Source organism: Hippoglossus hippoglossus, chromosome 13 (assembly GCF_009819705.1).
Source record: "Hippoglossus hippoglossus isolate fHipHip1 chromosome 13, fHipHip1.pri, whole genome shotgun sequence".
Classification (NCBI taxonomy): Eukaryota; Metazoa; Chordata; class Actinopteri; order Pleuronectiformes; family Pleuronectidae; genus Hippoglossus; species Hippoglossus hippoglossus.
This window is the reverse complement of record NC_047163.1, coordinates 26,417,607-26,433,065: the sequence shown is the minus strand read 5'-3', so window position 1 is coordinate 26,433,065 and position 15,459 is coordinate 26,417,607. Positions and strand designations below refer to the sequence as shown.

Here is a 15,459-nt window from a genome sequence, read left to right as displayed (position 1 = left end):
TGCTTTCCAGGATCTGGCTGAGTGCTCAGAGCAGTGTGGAGTATAGGGGCATAGAGCCATTGCAGATGACCAGGGGGGGAATTAGGGAGTGAAACTAAGCTGAATAAATATGATTCATATGGGAAACAAACAAACAAGACTGTTCTGATGCTATCATGTTGACCTTTACTTTACTAAAAATCATTATTGATGACTGACAGTTTTTTTTTTGCCTCTGAATGGGCGCCATGAGAACCAATGGAGGCACATGTCATTTTGTCATGTTGAAACAGGAAACAGCCTTCCACAAATTGTTTTACAAGACTTGCAATGCACGGGATAAGAGCATTTTGTAGTTTGTATGTAATAAATGTTAAAACAGCTCATAAATCTAAAAAAGAGAAGCATACACGGTGTAGATTCCCTTTGTTCAGCTGGTGATTGTAGTGATTGCAGTATGAGGACTCACATCCTGCACATGACGATGACTGACTGAGCCTTGACGTACAAACAAAGACATTAATTAATGAGCGTTGAGCTGAATCAGGCAGATACTCATGCGTGTGTGTGTGTGTGCGTGCGTGAGCACCAGAAGTAAACTCAAACTATGAAGGGACAGGAAGAGAAATGGGTGAGAGTGGAAGAGAAGGACAGAAAGGTGACACAGGGGAAACAACAGTAGAGACACGGTGGGAGAGAAAGAAATAGAGGGAAATGGGAAAATCTGAAGAGCACATGGCTCTAACCCTGTGTCGCTGCACTGCATCTGACTCAGGAGTTTATGGGACAGGGCTTAGTGACATCTCCTTTTTGCGTCATGGAGCTCAAATACTTCCTGCTCTGCTACTGTGTGAGTGTGTGTGAACGAGGGCCGTGACACCTCCAGTCGTGAGATCTAAACACAGATTGGGTTCAAGCTTTAAACACACACGCACACACACACACACACACACACACACACGTCCATATTTTAATACAGAAAACTGAGCAAATATCCAGGCTCCATTCTGTCAAACCAAAAGATTTGTGTGAACTTCAGCCTTGCGTCATTCTGCATTTTTCAGTCAATCAAATAGGATCTTTAAAAGGGTCCCAGGAGGAAACTTTGCTTGACTACAGGGAGGAATGTGTAACCCCATCAACTGACAGGCTGACATGACAACAGCCTTATTTTAGAGAATGTAAGCTGCTGGTTATTAAACTCATATGTTGCAGAAAACTCATGATGACACATCATGAGCACAGTTTCCCTTTTGACAGTGAGCCAGTATACAGTGAATATACAATCTCTGCACACTAACGCAGAAACACACACGCACACACACACCAAGTGTTCGAGTTCACTGGGGGCCCTTGGCTGACTCCTTGAAGCCTCTGTCAACATCAGATGCTCACGTAGACTCTCTCACCCCTCTTCTGACGCCATCACCCCTCACTGCTCTCCCTCTCTTTCCTCCCCTCTGTCTTTTCCTCCATCACTCCTTTCAACCTTTAGCTCCTCTCACCCCCCCCCATGTGTTATCTGCCGCCCTGGGCTTTCCACTGTCCCACTGTTTGCGTCTGCATGAGAGAGAGAGAGAGAGAGAGAGAGAGAGAGAGAGAGAGAGAGAGAGCTGCTTTATAAGGATGCTTCATAGGGTTGTGCTTACGTATTTCCAAAGCATGACAGTTTAATGGAGCATAAACTGAAGCACGCTGAGAAAATGAGGGGTTCTTCAAGGACAATCAAAAAGATTTAATGAACATAAAGTACTTTTGTGGATGCTCATAAAGAAAGTACGTATCAAAGAGCAAGACAGCATGGACTCCCAGAGCTGCTGCTCACATTAACATCACAAACATTTAAAAAAATTGATTTTTAAACTACTTTTGCCGAGTAGGTTATGTTTTCATCTGTGTTTGTTTGCTTGTTTTTCAGCATGATTACATGAAGCGTGTGAAATCTGGAGCAGATACAAATAAAAATCCAGATCTATTTAATTTAAATGTAGATTCATGAGGGTACTGTTGGGCCTTGGAGGAGATATGTGTTCTATGATGTTCTAATGTATTAGTAATTATGCTGTTTAACTGTCACAATTCTAACTAGAAGCTCACTCGGAGTGCACATATGTCCGTCAAGGCTAACGCCCTGTCTTGCAACTTTAAAGAAAAAAAAATCCAGGATCCGCCCCCTTAATCAAATCCCCTCCAAAAGTTTATGGGTTCATCTCTGGCCCAGACACCACCCCTCTACATAGTGGAAAATCGGTTCAGTCATTTCTGTGTAATCCTGATGCAGACAGAAGAACAGACAGACAGCAATGGAAACATAAACCTTCAGTAACTCCTGTGCTAATGTTAAGTTGAGTCATATGGATGTTTTCACCTGAGGAAACCAAAAACTATTTGGGGGGCTGATGAGTTCATTACATTGGATTCATTACAGCCAATGTAAGTGACTTCACTGTATAAAATAAAAATGTACTGTGCATATCAGTGCTTCCATCACAAGAAAATAAAACGGATGTAAAAACAGAGTGATTGAGGAGAAATGGGACACTTATATAACCACGAGGCAGAAGGGACAAAGTGACCTTCTTCTGTCTCAGCTGGGTCCGGCATGTTACAAGCTGTCCCCACGCACACAATAACACGCACGCACGCACCCACGCACGCACACACAAAATAAATATGCCTAATTCAGACACATTTGGAAGATGCTCAGTAAGAAACAATAAACCGAAGAAAACAAAAGCAAGTCAGTATAACTGAAAGTACGGGTTAAGGTCAAAGTGCAGATGTACTTATTTTCTGTTACCTCATGATACCCATGCACACTAAAATACATCTTCTGCATGCATTTGCCACTGTCTCATCTCCTGCAGGGTCATCTGCACAGACTACTGAGAACGTTTGTGCATTAAATCCAACTAGAAACAAAGCAGAACGAAAATGTTTCAAGTTCAAATATCTCAAGACTAAACAGATGTTCCAGAACAAAGGTTGTGTTTTTCAGAATGTGTGTATATATGTGTGCAGTGAAGCAGATGTGGCCTTTTTTCCATTATTTCATCACATGAAGGTTTTCTTCTGGCTGGATGGGAAATGTCTGAAACCAGATTTGGTTGATGAACCATGTGATAGGAAAAACTTTCATTTCGTTTTTAATCAATTAGTTGATTAATTGTCTAGTGGATCGACAGAAAATGTATCACTAACTACTCTGATAACAATTTTGTTGTGAAATATAATTGAATGTGTGGAAACGCTCCTTTTCTCTGTTTTATTTTATTATAAATAAATCTCAGAAGAAGGTTTTTCAATACAATTAGTCAATCAATCAATCAATCAATCAATCAATAATGAAAATCGGAAAATTCAAACAATAATGAAAATAATTGCTAGTTGCAACCTTAATTTAATTATAGTCAGTAGTGTTTGGGTCTGTGGGACCTATTTTCAATGTTTAATAAAAGGAAAATTATTAATTGATTAGTGATTTTCTCAAACTCAGACTCATTGGCCTTGGCTCATTTTCTGGGAAGAACATAAGATAGAACATATTTTCAATGACCGCACACTGTACACCCCCCTACACATTTACTGTATATTACATATGTGGTGTGAGTCCACTGGACCCAAGTGTTGAAATTGTAGGTGCTATGTACCTTCACTCTGTCTGGGCCTGCTGTTTGAGCTTGTGTGCGCGTGTGTTTGTTTTTGTGTTAGTGTCAGGGTTAGTGTATATGGTTTTTTTTTTGTGTGTGTGTTAGTGTGTGTGTGTCTTTGTGCACCTGCTAATCCGGCACAAGGTTGCACCATTGTTACGTTTCAAGCACCTACACCTCTGTGCTCCCACATTCCCACACATTTTACCCACATTATTAGCAAAGAGCACTGTCTCTTAGGCTCAGATGACAGATTTGAAGCAAGCGGTCGCCTAAAAGAGACAAATCTGTGCCAAAATCACAGCAAAATGATTGTATACACAGTTTAATGGAGAAAACAAACACCCACACACAAAGTGGTCAACACTTCAACAAATCAACAGGGACACAACAGATGTAGATGGTAAAATGATGGCAAAGTAACACAGCTTAATTTCATACTCACAGAACTCCTGGACTTACATGGGAAGTTGTACATGAAGCAGGCCTCGGCAGCGATGAGCCACTCTGCTCGCGTCTCGCAGAAGATGGCGATGTTGCTTTTCGGCCGCTGACCCAGCGATGCCAGGCCGCTGCCCAGCTGGGACGCTGCTGTGAGGGCCTCGTGGTAGGAGCGCCAGGTGTACTCACCAAGAACCACCTGCAGGGGGGGAGAGTGAGAGGTAGGAGTACAGTAGAATTATTTTTTGTGTTGGAGCAAAAATGAACTGTGGGATTAAAAAAATACAAGTAGATATAAGCAGCAAGGAAAGACACATGCTACAGTCAGTACAATTAAAAGCTCAATACCCAGTATTTCACTATTAGTGAAACAGAAAGGACATTTGAGGACTTCCCTTAAATTCTACTATTGTGAGTTGGTGGGTACTTTTGACCACAGGAGTTCAGTTCACTGTATTAAATCACCACAGTCACATGTTGGGCCTGTTTCATATAAAAAAAGTCACGGGAAAGTGAGCCACAGTTCACTGTTCTAAACAGAGCTACTTCCTCTTCTGAAGATAAACACAGGCCTCTGGAAATACTCTTCACTGTGCACTCACACACTGATGACACTGAACGGCCACAGACGTGTCAGAGCTCGCTGTACACGTAATAGTGAGGTTACACTGACTCCTAATGGTAAACAAATGGAAGTGCACACAGGCACAGAAATGCACACAGTAACGATGACTGTACAGAGCTGAAACAGCTAAGACGTGTTCTCTTGCAGCAATCAGAGTTTCAACAGTGGGATTAAATGATTAGAGGAACTAGGCTGTTGAGATTAGCAGAGTGAACGTTGGCTAACTCCCGATTGCACAGGCACCATGAGTATTAGCAAATACACAAAAACATTCCCCACAAAGTGTTTTACTTTCTCAACAAAACAGACTGAATTTCACTCTCTCTCTCCTTCAGACTTTGCTCTCTCCCCTTGTCCCCTCTCAACATTTGTAAGGTCAATGGAATCCAGGGCGTAGGAAAAGACTAACAAACTGTCAGCAGAAGCATTAACAATGACTAACAATTTCACTGGAGGTTAGGAAGTCTAGACAGCAGGTGATACAAATTTGAGGGATGAGATATTGCAGGGGTAAAAAAATTGAATATCTTTTAGTTTGTTACCATTGGGCTGAGAGCTGCAGACAGGTCAGATTTCATTGAATATTGACTGTACACTACTATTGACATACAGTCTTGATTTTGGTCTTTTGATTGGATTTGTTTGAACTAATAAATATATACTATTGTCACTATTCCTTTAAGTCCTTTAAGACCCATCAAGCCACATGGGAAGAGTTCTATGCTTAATATGAAGTTACCTGTTTCACTCTTTATGCTAAGCTAAGCTAATTGGCTGCATGGCTGTAGCTTTATATTACATGAACCTATGTGAGAGTGGTGTCAATTTCACCACTCTTTGATCTGACGTTCAATATGAAAACAAGTGTATTTCCTATTCCTTTAAAACACTCCTAATGTTGTGTTTAACTAAAAAAAATTCTCTACACTATATTTTTTATTTATGTCCTTGCTGTTTGCTATTATGCTGACAACTATAGAAAAATATAGCTTTTTTTACCTTCTTGAACAGCTTCCCATTGCTCTGTTCCTCGTCCTCCTCACTGATCACCACCCTCGCCCCGAGACAGTCTCTGTGGGGGAACCTCGTGGCTGCGAACTCAAACATCTTATCCAGGGTGTCCACTCCCGGGTGCAGCGACGTCGCCAGTGTCTTGGTGGCACTCAGCGCCCTGTAGGGTCCCTCGGGACATCCCAGCACAGAGAGGGCCTTCGCTCTCTTGGCTCGCTCCTCCTCTGAGCCGCAGAACCCTGCCTCTGGCACCGAGACCCAGCTGACGAGGCAGCATGGCAGGAAGGTGATGAAGGTGTAGATCCACACCATAAGGTGGAAGAGGAGCAGCAGCAAGGGGTTCAGTTCCTCCTTCAGTTTCATCTCGGTGAAGCTGCGATGACTTGGGAGAGCAGTGGGAAGAGAGTGAGGTCGAGGATGAGCTGTGAGAAAACTCCTGCTGTTGCAGTCAGTCCTTCTTTTCTTCTGCTCCCTTCACTTTCTTCTTTCTTTTGGAGATGTACACTGTTGTTATAAAACGCCCAAAGGACCAGCCCTGGAAAATAAATGGCGTTAATCTGGCATTAGAGTAGCAACTGATATTTTATTTCTTTTTTCTGTTAAACTAGTTTCAAAATGAGATTATTCCCATGCTTACAATGATCCAGAGCTTTTGCAGCCTTGTCGCCAAAAGAAAATCAACTCATAGAGAAACTGAAACACACCAACGAGTCACATGTGCTCCAGCACCTCACGAAAAGCAGAACAGAGGTTTTGTTCCTGGCAAACACAAAATAGGCTCTGGGCTTCAAATGTTCCCAGTGCATGAAGAAGTGGTCAACGTGAAAAGATTTTGCAAAGGACAGAAAAATACGGGGGGAACAGAGACAAGGAAACAAAGAAAAAATGAGATTGAGAGAGATAACGGGGGAGAAATTTAAAAAGAAGAAATGTAACTACCAGACGTAAACGACACTGAGAGTGTAAGAGGGTGTGAAAGTGGTTTCTGAATGAGCACGTGAGAGTGTGTGAGACAGGCTACAAGCCACTAGTCAGAAGAAGATAGCCAAAGCAGATAAGTACAAAGGAAAGAACAAGCTGTAGCTCAAGTAGTGGGTCACACTGTACCCATTAAACCCCATGATGTAAGATTTACAGAGTGTGTAATAAGTTTGACTGTCACACATTTAACTAAACTGAGTAAAAAGCATGTGCATCACATGTGTGTGTTTTTTTAAAAGTCATATAACATCCTAGTTTCGATGGTCAACCCCACTGTATCTCTGGACGCACACAGACACACATTCACTACGAACGAGTGGGTTGGTGATGGAGGCTGTAGGTGCTGGCAGAGAGTGGGAGCTGTCCAGAGTCCTGAACTGACATCACTTCTAAGGTCGTCTCATCATCCTGATCAACAGGTTACCTAATACCACAATTGACATTGTCATTATACTGGTGTGTTGTCAATATGGCTTTGGGAAACTTTAGTAAACTACTGTCCATCCATTCATACTGTTCAGGCTTTGAGGGTCATAGGGGGATCTGGAGCCTATACACCAGCTGACAATGGGCGAGAGGTGAGGTACACCCTGGACCGGCCGCCCGGCGTATCACAGGACCAACATACAGAGACAAACAACCATTCACTCTCACACTTACAGTAAATTTAAGTCTCCAATTAACCTAACCCTAATCTGCATGTCTTCTACTGTCACCCATGTGACTATGCTATAATTTTCCACGGCCTAACCTGATCTTGAGAGTTCACTTTTAAAGTTGAACTAGTGAAGTTTGACAAAACTTTATCAACTCAAGGTTCATTAACAAGCTTTTTCCACCTATCTCCGCAAAAAGTTGACGAAGACCACGCCATGTGCTTTAAAGGTCCGACAAAACATACTTAGTAGACCATGAATTAAGAGTATTCTCATATATATATGTGTAAATCTATGCCTACGTGTAAATCTATGCCTACCTCTGGGCCAATCTGATAAAAATAAAATAATACATAATAAATAAATAAATAGTTAATCTGACTGCACATTCATCTGACTGCACATTCATACCAACTTTCTGTAATTGACAGTTTCCAATGTCTGGTGTTGTGCAGTAATTGTGTGCACATAAGTGACTAATACTTCCTGTGCTATCGCAATTTGACACCAGCATTAACGTCTGGTTAATTACTTCACTGGTTGTTGTTACAGCTATTCTCAGTTCTGAATTGGAGTATAAAGTGTACACTGTATTAAAATGATTTGCTTTGGATTATAATTTCTTTCTATTTTTATTTCGACAAATAAGTTTAAGTAGCAACTAAACCAAATCCTCTCCCTCATTGAAAAACCCTGAAACAATCCTCTCACAAAATGCTGCTCATATATAACCTCAGATCTGAGATAAGCTCAGCAGTGAAGAAAAGTAACAGTATAAAACACACATTAACTGAGTAGACTATGATATTTAGACAATTAATTTATTGAAAGTTGTTAAAATTTGATGCTTTGCCAGAACTAAAAAGTCAAATAAATCAAATAAATATTCTTTCAAAGCTGGTTTCTGTCATTTTAGGTATAGCTCTTATCACACTGATGTTTGTTCAAGTGTTCATTTTTACAGTACCTTTGGTTTTGATTAGTTATTTGATGTCCTAAAAACGAGTTGAAATGCCATTGACAGCTGTCAAGCGTGTGTCTGTCAGCAGGACCTCGCCACCGTGGCTCCATCCCCCAAATATTAAACTGTGCGGACTCTGGCTCCAAATACCCAAGATGGCAGCATTCTTCTATGGAGTATTTTGGCTTCACTTCCTGAGAGGAAGTGGAGACGTGTCGTCCATCTTTATTTAAAGTGTATGGTACCAACCCATTAGAGAAGCTTGAAAGTAATTATGATCATTAATGATTTAGTTATGCATCTTTTGGCTATGATTACTGAGCAAAACTGCAAAAGCGCATCTCTTAAGATTGAGAGAGCTGGACTCACCACTGAAAGACTACTTTAAGGACCCTGTAATGAGGTCCTTGAGGTGCCATTTGAACCCAAAGTGTCAGAAATAAGCCTTATGCATGTTAATATTCCTATTGTTCATCAAACGTCTTTGCAATTTAGCAAGAAAAAAAAAAAAAGAGCATGTAAACACATACACATTCTGTCAAAAGGCCCCTAAACGATCTATTTTCGCAGCAGTAATTTATTATTTAGAGGAGAAAGAGGCTCAGCTTGCTCCCCTGAAGCACCACATCCTTCCCCTTGTCAAAATTGTCCACTGAACCCACCGCCCTCCAAAATACACTCATCCGTCAAGTGTCCCTTTGAGACTCATAAATAAATGAAGGACTTAACCAGCAGACTACCATCTGTTCCCTGTGGGATGTTGACTCCATTCTTTACAGCGCCATTGTTCTACCTGGTTTCTCGTTACTCACCAAGGAAGCCTTGCGTCATCACAGGACACTACAGCTTATCAAAAAACATACACAAAGGTGGAACTGATAATGCACCTCGTCACATTATATCATCCAGTGTTTGCTGGTTACCTTGACTGTCTCTTGTACACCCACATTTTTTTAGCAGACATCAAGGTCGATGAAATAGAGGCCACAAAGGATCAGTGGGTTCAACCGGAGTAAAAAAAACCTCTCAGACTAGAGGATAAGAATTCACAGAGCAGGACGATGGCAGACTGTAACTTCTTCCACTGTGGTTTTATGAAGATGACTTAGGTCAGCTGTAAAATTATATAAATATATCTAGTAGGCTGCATGCAAGGCTGGAACAGCTTTAATTAAAGAAAATACACCTACAATTTAATTTCCATCATCTTTTGCCAAGCACAAAACAAGCATCTGACCTTTAAAGGGGACATCGCATGCCCATTTTACCACAAGTTGATATGGTTCCTTGGGGTCTTAATGAAATGTCTGTAACATACTTTGGTCAAAATACCACAAGGATCATTTAAAACAGCACCCTTTTTACCCTGTCTAAAACAGCCCTCCACAGAGTGACCTGTTTTGAGTGCCTGTTCCTTTAAATGCTAATGAGCCAGCTCCCCCCTCCCCCCCATGATTTTAAACGATATAAATTACATATTTTATATGATATACATTATCAAATATGCATCCCATACTTTGTATTCCCCTTCTGTTGTCCTGGAGTTTTAATTTTCCCAATCACATAATTAAATGTCCCCCTCTGCCCATCCACTACAAGCACACAAGCAGACAGACAGAGAGAGAAAGAGAGGGGTGGGGGGGCTATGAAGACCATCATTTACCCCCGAACCCCGACATTCAACGGGTACAACAACAAGCGGAGAAAGCAGAATCGCGGGCTGACCTTATATATACAGTCTATGGGGCTGACCAGCGGAGAAATGCACGTCCCGTGTGAACAGCCAGGCGGCTGCGTGCTGGAGAACGGTGCTGCGCGGCGCGGCGCTTCCGCATCCAGTGTAAACCCGGCGTAACGAGTGTGGGGGGGCGGGGGGGATGAGGTGGGGGGTGGGCCAAGGCCATGTAGGGAGACTTCCAATGTATTGTTACGACACAATACACAGGAAGCTCATTCCAGTCACTCAAGCATGACGTTTCTGACTTAGAGGAACCATAACAAAACACGCAAGTGTTTTTTTCCAGAGTTTTGGGGTTGGTAGACATGCCAGATACCCACATTAACGTGTAGAAGCACTAACAAAGTGGAATTTTCATGATATGTCCCCTTTAAGTAAAAAAAAATGAAAATAAGTTTTCTTGACAAACTCGCTCATTGTATAAACCATCCTTTACTTGTAAACAGCCACATCCCTTAAACTCCATTCCCAGTGGCTGACGTTTGTGTCTTGAAATGACAAAACCATATGTTTAAGTACAATGACATTAAGATGAATGGAAACTTATAAACTGATTATTTTCATTATTAATGATTTTTGTGTATAAAATGACAGAAAATAACTAAGTATACCCATCACAATGTGCCAATACGTAAACTGATGTCTTCAGATCGTCTGCTTGGTTTGACCAGCGATCACAAAGCAAAAGATACTAAAGAGATATTGCTTAAATGTGCTTTTTGAGCTGTAAACTAAAATATATGACTCTTCTTTCATGAAATGTATTAAAGTTAGTTTTCGTATCACATTTATTACCAAATTTATAAAATAATCTACATTTATGGGTTGAATATGGCTCAGTACGCCACCCAGTGTTTCAACCATCTTGAACCTTTCAGGGGCCAATGCTTAAGTAGAGTGAACCGTTTGGAAGTTCTCTACAAAATGACATTTATATACTGTATATTTGAAACAGTTAACACCCCCTAATCACCAAACCACCTCATCGTCTACCATTCAAAGACGTCCCCATCCTCTGCTGTCCCTCACACACACACACACACACACACACACACACACACACACACACACACACACACACACACACACACACACACACACACACACACACACACACACACACACACACACACACACACACACACACACACACACACACACACACACACACACACACACACACACACACACACACACACACACACACTGTTTGAACCGCTCACTGAGACAGCCATCTCTGCCGGTGGTTCGCTGGGCTCTGGACCACCTCACTCCTCATACACAGTTTAGCCACAGCTGTTTCGGCACCAGCCGCCTGTGCTGGTGGTTCAAACGGCTCGGGGTGACCATGGCCTTAAACAACAGGAAACTCTGGAGGTGACGAGCTGTCTACTTTATATGACTAATCTGATGAAGCACTGTGTTCAAAAGGCATTTTTTGAAATTATATGGGGAAGCACATCAGCCTAAAGTGAAATTACACTTTATAATTATGACTCTATGATTTAAACCAGAGAAAAGCAACATAAGCCATGTTTCAACTCCAGGAACTTTTCCCCAGAACAAGGAACCTTTGCAGGAATTAAAATAGTGAAGGACCAGGATCTAAAATAAAATTTCTCAATATTCGGGGGGAAGTACCTCTGAGAAGTTCAGGAACTTTGGAGGTGGGTCTTGAAGAGACCCATTACTGAATTGGTTGGGGCATTTTTATACACTCAATATTTGTTTTAATCTAGAGCAATGAATCAATTGTTTAAGAGAGCAACACCAGGCCCTACTCAGTATTTTTGCTGAGGACGACATTATAATCTCATAATCTCACTTTTGAGAAGCTAGAACAAGAGAATTATTGCTTTTTGAACAATTGATTGTATATAAAATAAATAATTCAATTTTATTTTTATAGCGCCAAATCATATTACACACTAACTCTAGGCACGTTAGGTCGAGACCTTAAAAGTTATACAGAAAACCAACAGTTCCCGCAATGAGCAGCACTTTGGCGACTGTGGAGAGAAAAAAACTCCCTCATTAACTGGAAGAAACCTCTAGAACCAGACTCCATGTGGGCAGCCATCTGCCTCGACCAGTATAATGATGAACTAAGTGTTATGAAAGCTACTGTGCCGTGCCAGGTACTAGTGGTCAGATTACACAGGGGCAGATAAGGAGATGTAGCCACAGAAGGGAGGGACCCTCAACTAGAAAAGTTAGAATAATGGGAATGTCTGCTGAACACCTTTTTGTATGCATGAGTGCAGGCAAAGATCCTAACCTGCATCTGTGTGAGTAGCATATCATTCAAAAATCTATATGCATGACTTACTGTGCTGATCAGCCATTAACCAACCATGACAAGCAGGCTGGGGCTCTCTGAAAGGTCAAACCACACAAAACATGATTAACAAGGGCCAACACCTTCCGGTCCCAGCAAAAGGTCGAGACCCTAATTTGCACCACAGCAGCACACAGGCGAGCCCCGACTTTAATCTCTTCACTTAAAGAACAAGAAGCATTTAGCCGCAATGTGCAAACTGGTAGTGGCTTAATGGGTGGCTTTATGCAATGAGTAGGCGCTTTGCAGGCAGCCTCCACCCACTGGATTAAATGGAGTAATATTGTGGCATGGTCTACGTAGCAGTGGGGTGAGCAGGCTCATGTGTGTGTGTGCGTGTGTCTGTGTGCATGAGGGAATCATTGCTTCCTCAAGAGATTGTGTCAATGGGGTCTTTTGTGAGTCAACGTCATTGTGCTTTCACCCACTCGGCTAAGCAGGCGGGCTGAAGTCTTGCAGAAGCTTCAACGTGGCCATTGTGGTGAAACGACGCACCAACACACCACAGGGTCAGATTGTGTGTGTGTATGTGTGTGTGTGTGTTTGTGTGAGTGAAAGGAGGTGCATGTGATGCGTTTGTACGTAGGGGTAGGGCGTGTGGGTGCAGAACAATTTTGCACACATGAAGTGCATTTGCCCGTTTTAAATAATGACATAATCAAACGCTTGCGAAACAACTAATAAAAGTTTTAATTGTGATTTCACTGAGCGCAAAAGCACAAAACACAATTGGTCGGATTATGTGGCTCAGACTGCAGCTTTTCTCTGCTTCTGTGTGTGTGTGTGCATGGTGATGCCGGTCCCCAAACTAATCCTCTCTCTACTGTATGCCTCTGAAATTGATCTAAAATTGTTCCTAGAGTAGCTTACAATCTTTCAACTGCATCTGATTAACTGTGATTGTCTTCATCACAGGTGGAATGAGAAAAGGTTGACATTTTCAAACAGATTGGGATATTAAAAAATGATTGACCTCAGATTTGTTTTTATAACACCGTAATAATGCAGACTTGTGCGCCTCGCTCCGACGTCTGAGACATGTGGCTTCCAGGGAGGAGGAGGAGTGCTTGTGTGTTTTCTGAGCACATCGTACAATCCCTGCATGGTGTGACCTGATAACCACTGCCACAGGCCAGCTCACTTCAGCTGAGTAAACAGAGGCCAACAGCCAGAGGTTCGAAATGTGGGCGAGGATTACTGTGAGGTGACACAGATTGTCACTTGTGGCCTTTGATTCAAATGCATGCTGCAAAGATTTTCACCTAATTTTTCATTGTATAAATGTGTATAGGCAAGAAATGAGAAAAGGTTTATAATATATTAACTTAATGAATCAATCAATGAGTATTCGTCATTGTCAGTGTTACAAGTATCATTGGTATTGCTCCTTAGTAAATCTCAGGAGTAAGAGAACAAAGAATGAGTTAAATGAATTAAGGATTTAAATGGTCTCAGCAGTGAGCCACAGATGTTCTCACTACAACATCCCAGTCAGTCTGACTGATGTCAAACCAGCAGTAATGTCAATACAAGTTCCGGTACTGAATTTCAAAATAAAACAGTTAAAATTCACATTTTAAAATGTTTTCATCATTGCAACCATACTGTCATTGATACTAACAACAAAACACTGAGTAAGGAACTGATCATCAAATGTGATTACAACACTTCGTCTAAAACACATCAGGTTTTATCAGCAGCTGTTAAATGTGACTTTTAACACGATGTCACTAGAACAGGTGACAGATTCAAAACAGGCCCATTTACCTGAAGGCAATTTAACATGAATTTATTTTGTACGCACATATTTACCGGAAGAGTCTTGCTGCACTTTGGTTGAGTTAACTACATTATCAAGTTACTGTATCGCGCCAGATTCGGATTCATCCAGAAAAAAAGTCAACCATTTCAATTTTTGTATAGAATTCCCCCCCGGTACCTCCACTGCGGTCTCCACTGTCCACCCCGGGCAGCTTGACGTGAGCGCAGCATCCGCGCACATCTGGGCGGCAGAACCCAAACACGCGTCGGTAAAACGGCACCGGAGCGAAGTGAAAACTCACCGGTGGAAGGTCCCCGGCTCCCGGCTCTGTGTCTGTGTGTCAGCGGGTGATCCAGCTCTCAGCTGCGGGGGGGACGACAGCCACAGCCCGGTGTGTGGCAGCTCTGTGTGCGGCGGCGGCGGCAGCAGCGTCTCTCCGGCATTAATACAACAACAAGCTCTTAATTTGTCGCCGGTGCCGCGTTTCCTCCGCTGCCCGAGTCCGGAAGTGATTGAGCAGAGTGTGTGTGTGTGTGTGTGGGGGGGGGGGGGGTTGTCATTCCCCGCGTTATGATTGGACTCGCGGAGGTGGCGCGTGCAAGGGGCCGGGCCCAAACAATGAGAGCAGGGCAAGAGGTGACTGTGGGTTACTGACGGTCAGACACACACACGCACACACACACACACACACACACGCACACACACACGCATTCAGGATGTCTGATTATTGGCCAAGCAGAGTTCAAATTTCACAATCACAGCTGGATTTATTTGAACATTTCTGCAGTGCAATGATGGGGATTATTGATGAGAAGAAGAAGAAGAAGAAGAAGAAGAAGAAGAAGAAGAAGAAGAAGAAGAAGAAGAAGAAGATTTAGATTTATTGTCATTCCAAAACATGAGGTACATGAGACGGAACGAAACTAAGTACTGAGGTCCCGGTATGAGTATGAGGCCGGCTGCAGTTGGGAATTTTTTTTTTATGTGGCATCAAGACCTGCAGCCTCCTGCCAGAGGGAAGTGACTGTGTCCAGGTTGGGTTGGGTCGGCCACAATCTTACCTGCACGCCTCAGAGTCCTGGAAGCATACAAGTCCTGGAGTGAAGGCAAGTTGCAGTCTATCACCTTCTCGGCACAGTGAAACACTGTGGTCTGTTCTTGTCCTTGGCAGTGGCAGCATCACACCATACAGTGATGGAGGAGGTGAGGATTGGCTCAATGATTGTGGTGTAGAAGTTTACCATCATAGTCTTTGTCAGGTTGACCTTCTTCAGCTGCCGCAGGAAGTACATCCTCTGCTGGGCTTTTTTTTCCACT

The 15,459-nt window shown here is 42.5% G+C and overlaps 1 protein-coding gene across 3 annotated transcripts in view; it reads right to left on the bottom strand.

Annotated features, from left to right (window-relative positions):
- acsl3a (acyl-CoA synthetase long chain family member 3a) overlaps positions 1-14,658 on the bottom strand; it is a 35,161-nt gene extending 20,503 nt beyond the window's left edge. Inside the window, exons 1-3 of one of the 3 annotated variants that reach the window (XM_034605418.1) lie at positions 14,444-14,658; positions 5,695-6,241; positions 4,092-4,269 (exon numbers count right to left, since the gene is read on the bottom strand). In XM_034605418.1, coding sequence (XP_034461309.1) covers positions 4,092-4,269; positions 5,695-6,069 — 553 coding nt within the window. In that variant the 5' untranslated portion in view covers positions 6,070-6,241; positions 14,444-14,658. The remainder of the gene's footprint in view (positions 1-4,091; positions 4,270-5,694; positions 6,242-14,443) is intronic. The other 2 variants (XM_034605419.1, XM_034605420.1) reach the window with 2 other exon arrangements.
- Between the last annotated feature and the right edge of the window lie 801 nt (positions 14,659-15,459).